General features: G+C 54.6%; 1 protein-coding gene across 1 annotated transcript in view; it reads left to right on the forward strand.

Annotated features, from left to right (window-relative positions):
• pkd1a (polycystic kidney disease 1a) overlaps positions 1 to 5000 on the forward strand; it is a 124491-nt gene that overhangs the window by 50631 nt on the left and 68860 nt on the right. Inside the window, 3 exon segments of the mRNA XM_061230567.1 lie at positions 487 to 650; positions 1423 to 2130; positions 4112 to 4289. Coding sequence (XP_061086551.1) covers positions 487 to 650; positions 1423 to 2130; positions 4112 to 4289 — 1050 coding nt within the window.

A 5000-nucleotide genomic window follows, 5' to 3' on the forward strand; every position in this document is an offset into this window, starting at 1 on the left:
CTGTGTCCCTAAGACCAGAGCCAGAGAGGGAGAAAGACGGGAGTTTAGAGGGAGAGAGGGAGGGAGGGAGCGAGAGGGAGGGAGAAAGAGAGAAGGAGGGAGAGAGAGGAAGAATGATCTCATTGTTACTTTACAGCTGTTTAGATTTCATTCTCACAGTCCCGCCATCAGCTCCTTCGCACCCTCATACAGGAACAAGACATTACAAATCTCTATCCTTCCCTCTTTCTCTCTTTCCATCTGTCCCTCCTTAACCTGTCTCTGGTCCTCTCTGTCTCTATCTCTCCCTTTATATACCTCCATCTCTAACCTGCCAATAATTATACACTCATATACTGCACTCCTTTCATCCCCCCCGTCTCTCTCTCCCCCTCACAACCTCCCTCCCTCCCTCTCGCCCTGCTCCTCCCCTCTCCATCTCTCTTCTGTTTATTCATCCTCTCTCCCCCCCCCCTCCCCCCCTCTCTCCCCCCCTCCCTCCCTCAGAAACCTGAGCAGGAACCCGTTTGTGTGCGACTGTAAGCTCTTCCGGCTGGTGAGCTGGCTCCAGGAGAAGGGAGTGGAGGTGCGGAGGGCCGAGTCCATGCTGTGCGACCGGCCCCCGGAGCTCAGGGACCAGCCCGTGCTGAACGTCAGCCTCCACATGTGCGGTGAGTCCGCCCGTCCGGACTCGAGCGGACCCCGCAAAACCTCCCGTCGAAACGCCCGGCCCTCCGGTGCTGCGCGCGCTAACGGGACACGCGGAGACGGTTTTTTACGGCTCCGTGCTCAACCCTTTCTGTCCCGGGAGTGCCCGTGTTGGTGCCAAAGCCTCCGGGCATTTTGTGTGGAGCCGGGATTGAAAGGGTTAACCCCAGCCAGAGTGTTGTTTTGGAATGTGTGTTTTTTTTTTATTCCAAGTCAGTGTTCTAGAACTCCACCGCTTTCAGTCGCCAGCAGTGATTGTGACATCAGCATTAGAGTGTTCAGTGAAGAACAGTGGTGTGCAGGAGAGCCTCTCTGAACACACGGCTGCAGTGGAAGAAATACCTAATAAAGTGTTACACTGAGTGTATATACATTTTAATCGGATGCCTTGCATGGCAGCCAATCACCGTTGGTGTGCGAGTGTGTGTATGAATGGATGAATGAGAAGCTTCAATTGTACAGCGCTTTGGATAAAGGCGCTATATAAATGCCAACCATTTACCGTTTACCATTTAGCATTCAGCTGCTCCTCTGCTTCTTCTTCTGGTCTTTCTGATCTGTGTGTGTGTCTGTACGTGTATGTCTGTGTGTGTGCCTGTGTGTGTATGTGTGTGTGCGTGTCTCTGTGTGTGCATGTGTGTCTGTGCGTGTACGTGTGTGTGCGTGCGGAATACGTACAAACCGCCAGCCCCCGGCAAACCCGGCCTCCTCTCTGTCTCCCCCTGGTGCGCGCAGGGCTGAACTACGCGGGCTGCCTGCCGGACAGCCACACGGGCGTGCGGGAGCTGGTGATCTTCACCCACTCGTCGCCGGGCAACCACACGCGGGACAGCTGCAACGCGCAGTGCTTCCAGAAGCCGCACCGCTACGGGGGGCTGGGCGCGCAGGGAGAGTGCCTGTGCAGCACCAACTCCGAGCCCAACCTGATCAGCGAGGCACAGTGCTCGGCGGCCTGCGCGGACGCGCGCGTGATGAAGGAGTGCGGCTGGACGCTGGCGCGCGACGTCTTCCTGGTGGTGTTCTCGGGCGCGCTGCGGCGGCCGCTGCGCTTCCACGTGCACCGCGAGGCGGAGCTGTCTCTCCGGGCGTCCGTGCGCCCCGCCGGGCTGGCCTGGGACTTCGGCGACGGCTCGCCGCGGGAGAACAGCACCGCCGCCGGGCCGCTCAACGCCACGCGGCTCGCCGCCCGCCACAAGTACGCGCTGCCCGGGGACTACGCCGCCCGCGTCACGCTGTGGGCCGAGAGGAGGGACGCCGGCCTGCCGCGCAAGGAGATCACCGTGCCGGGGAGGGTGCGCGTCACCCTGCCCCCGCGGCTGGAGCTGGCCTGCCCCGCCGCCGTCCTGGCCAATCGCAGCGTCCGCGTCGGGCTGGTCAACTGGGGCGGGCTGGGCGTGGCCGTGGACTGGAAGATCCTGCAGGGCGCACGGGAGGTCGCCAGAGGTGAGCCGCTCCTTTTATTATTAATAATAATAATAATAATAATCATTTTATGTTTACGTTTCTTTAAGCTGACGCTTTTATCCGGAGCGATTTGCAGACTAGGCAGGGGACAGTCCCCCCCCTGGAGCAGTGTGAGGTTAAGGGCCTTGCCCAGGGGCCCAACAGCTGCCCCTCTGGGGTAGCTTCACGTCAGGTCCGCTGCGGCTCCAGAACCCCAGACATCAGTGACATGACGGATCGGCTCTGGGAGCTCGAGCAGCCGAACGGATAAATAAGCCCTTAATCCCCTCCGCAGCCCGCCGTGGATGGGCCCAAAATAAAACCCCGAATAAACTGTTATCGTTTTATCGCTTACTAGCCCCCGTCCTCCCCCGTTCCCCGTTCCCCGCCGTCATGTCTGGAGCGGTGTCTGAGGAAACGTTTGTGTTCAGACGGAGAGGAGCTCACGGGCGGCGCTCTGCGTTCAGCTCCATTACCGGCCGGGGAGAGTTACGCTCGGAGGGTGACGAAGGCGGGCGGAAGGGCGGACCGTTTAACAGGGAGTATTTCACTCACGCAGGAATTCAGCCATCTGGGTCTGGTTGTGGAGTGGATGTATGGTCACAGCGCGCGCACACACACACACACACACACACACGTGTGCAGACACGCACACGGACATGTGTGTGCCGTGGTGGAAGCTAGTTCTGGTGGGCCTCTGGGCAAGATTCTTTCCGGGCCCCTCTCACTCAGATGCCACGAGGGCTTAATGTTTCAGTGAAAGAGAAAAGAGAGTAAGAGGAGTGAGTTTGTATGTCAGTGCTTTGGCAACACATATTTACTGCTCGTAAAAATAAAGCACATTTGAATTTGAATTTGAATTTGAATTTGTAAACGTTTTTATGTGGGGCGGCCTGTAGCGTAGTGGTTAAGGTAAAGGACTGGGACACGCAAGGTCGGTGGTTCTAATCCCGGTGCAGCCACAATAAGATCCGCACAGCCGTTGGGCCCTTGAGCAAGGGCCTTAACCCTGCATTGCTCCAGGGGAGGATTGTCTCCTGCTTAATCTAATCAACTGTGCGTCGCTCTGGATAAGAGCGTCTGCCAAATGCCAATAATGTAATGTAATGTAATGTAATGTAATGATGTAAACATCAGAACCATGAACAGGGTTTGACAGCAGTGCTGGTGGAAACGTTCATCGAACAGTCATCCAAACAAACATCACAACTAGCTTGCTTAGGCCAACGCAACACAACACAACACATCAGCACACAAATGAGGCATTGCTGGGCTGACTTTGTAGTAGGCTAGGCTGTGTATAGACCGACAATGCGTATGTTATTGTTACAGCAAAAAAAAACTGGAGTTCACCTGTTGGCTAGCTACTGTAGGTATCAAGTAGTCTGTTGCTACAGCCATAACTGGCATAATGTTTAAGGCTTTTAGAAAAAAAAAATCACCTTAGAATAATATAGTTTTTAGAGGAAATTGTCAGCAGGGTAATAATAATTTAATTTAATTTACTAATGTTGAGCAAATATAGAAGTTAGAGCCTGACGTCTCATATCCTTCGAATTGAGAAATGAAGTCCTTGAATCGAGTAATGGTACCATCGGCTGTGATAAATAAACACTTTTACTCCAGGAGTGGATTACGGCTATCCTTCACCTATCTGTCATTTTGTGATCAAGGTTTACTGCCGCCTAGCCTAATAACCGTGCATGACCAAGATGATTTCGCTTACTGACGATTTAAATCTGAAACATCAGGTTTTCCCAATGATTAACGTGCGTCTAAATTACAAGCGCCCGGATAGGAACGGCCTTTCTCACAGAGAGCCAGCTTTCCTTCCGCAAGAGGACCACGGACCCTCCCAGACCACAGGGGCCCCCCATGGGCAGCTGCACCACCGTCTACACCCCTGCCCCCCCCCTGCGCGTGTGCTGTGCTCACACCCCTCACATTCCCCTCCTCCTGTCCTCTCCCCCCCGTCTTCCAGGACTGCCCCACTGTCCATCAGACGGTTTCCTGGATACGAACTCCTCCCACTGCTATCAGCTGGTCCCAGGGGAGTCCAGCTGGGTCGACGCCCGGCGCCAGTGCTCCGCCCTGGGGGGGGACCTGGCCGTGGTCCGGACCGAGCCCATCCGCAGGTTCCTGGCGGGACGCGTCACACAGTGAGTCACCCCCGGGGCCCGGGAAGGTCGCGGTCAAGGTCGCGGTCAAGGTCGCGGTCAAGGTCGCGGTCAAGGTCGCGGTCAAGGTCGCGATGAAGGTCGTGAATAATAACAATAATAATAATAATGATTTCATTCACTTCTACTGAATGGAGCCAGTGTGTGTTAATTACCCCAGTCTGACTTCCGCTGAATAGAACCAGTGTGTGCTATTTACACAGGTCCCCATTGCCACTGAATAGAGCCAGAGCTACTGAGTCCCTAGCTGTGTTTTGTACTTAAATGTAGGACTGTTGAATTTGTATTTATCTGTGAGCCGTAAGGAACGGCACTGGTACTTTAGTTCCTGATCTTATTAGTTACAGACCAGGCCATCTACCATGTGTACTAGACCATGTTCACAGTCATATGTGAATTCTACCTTATTCGATTTTGTTTATCACTTTGGATAGCATCCATCCATCCATCCATCCATCCATTATCTTAACACGCTTATCCTGAACAGGGGGCTAGAGCCTATCCCAGCATACATTGGGCGAAAGGCAGGAATACACCCTGGACAGGTCGCCAGTCCATCGCAGGGCACACACACCATTCACTCACACACTCATACCCACGGGCAATTTAGACTCTCCAATCAGCCTAACCTGCATGTGTTTGGACTGTGGGAGGAAACCGGAGTACCCGGAGGAAACCCACGCAAACACGGGC

This window comes from Conger conger, chromosome 2, assembly GCF_963514075.1.
Source record: "Conger conger chromosome 2, fConCon1.1, whole genome shotgun sequence".
NCBI lineage: Eukaryota > Metazoa > Chordata > Actinopteri > Anguilliformes > Congridae > Conger > Conger conger.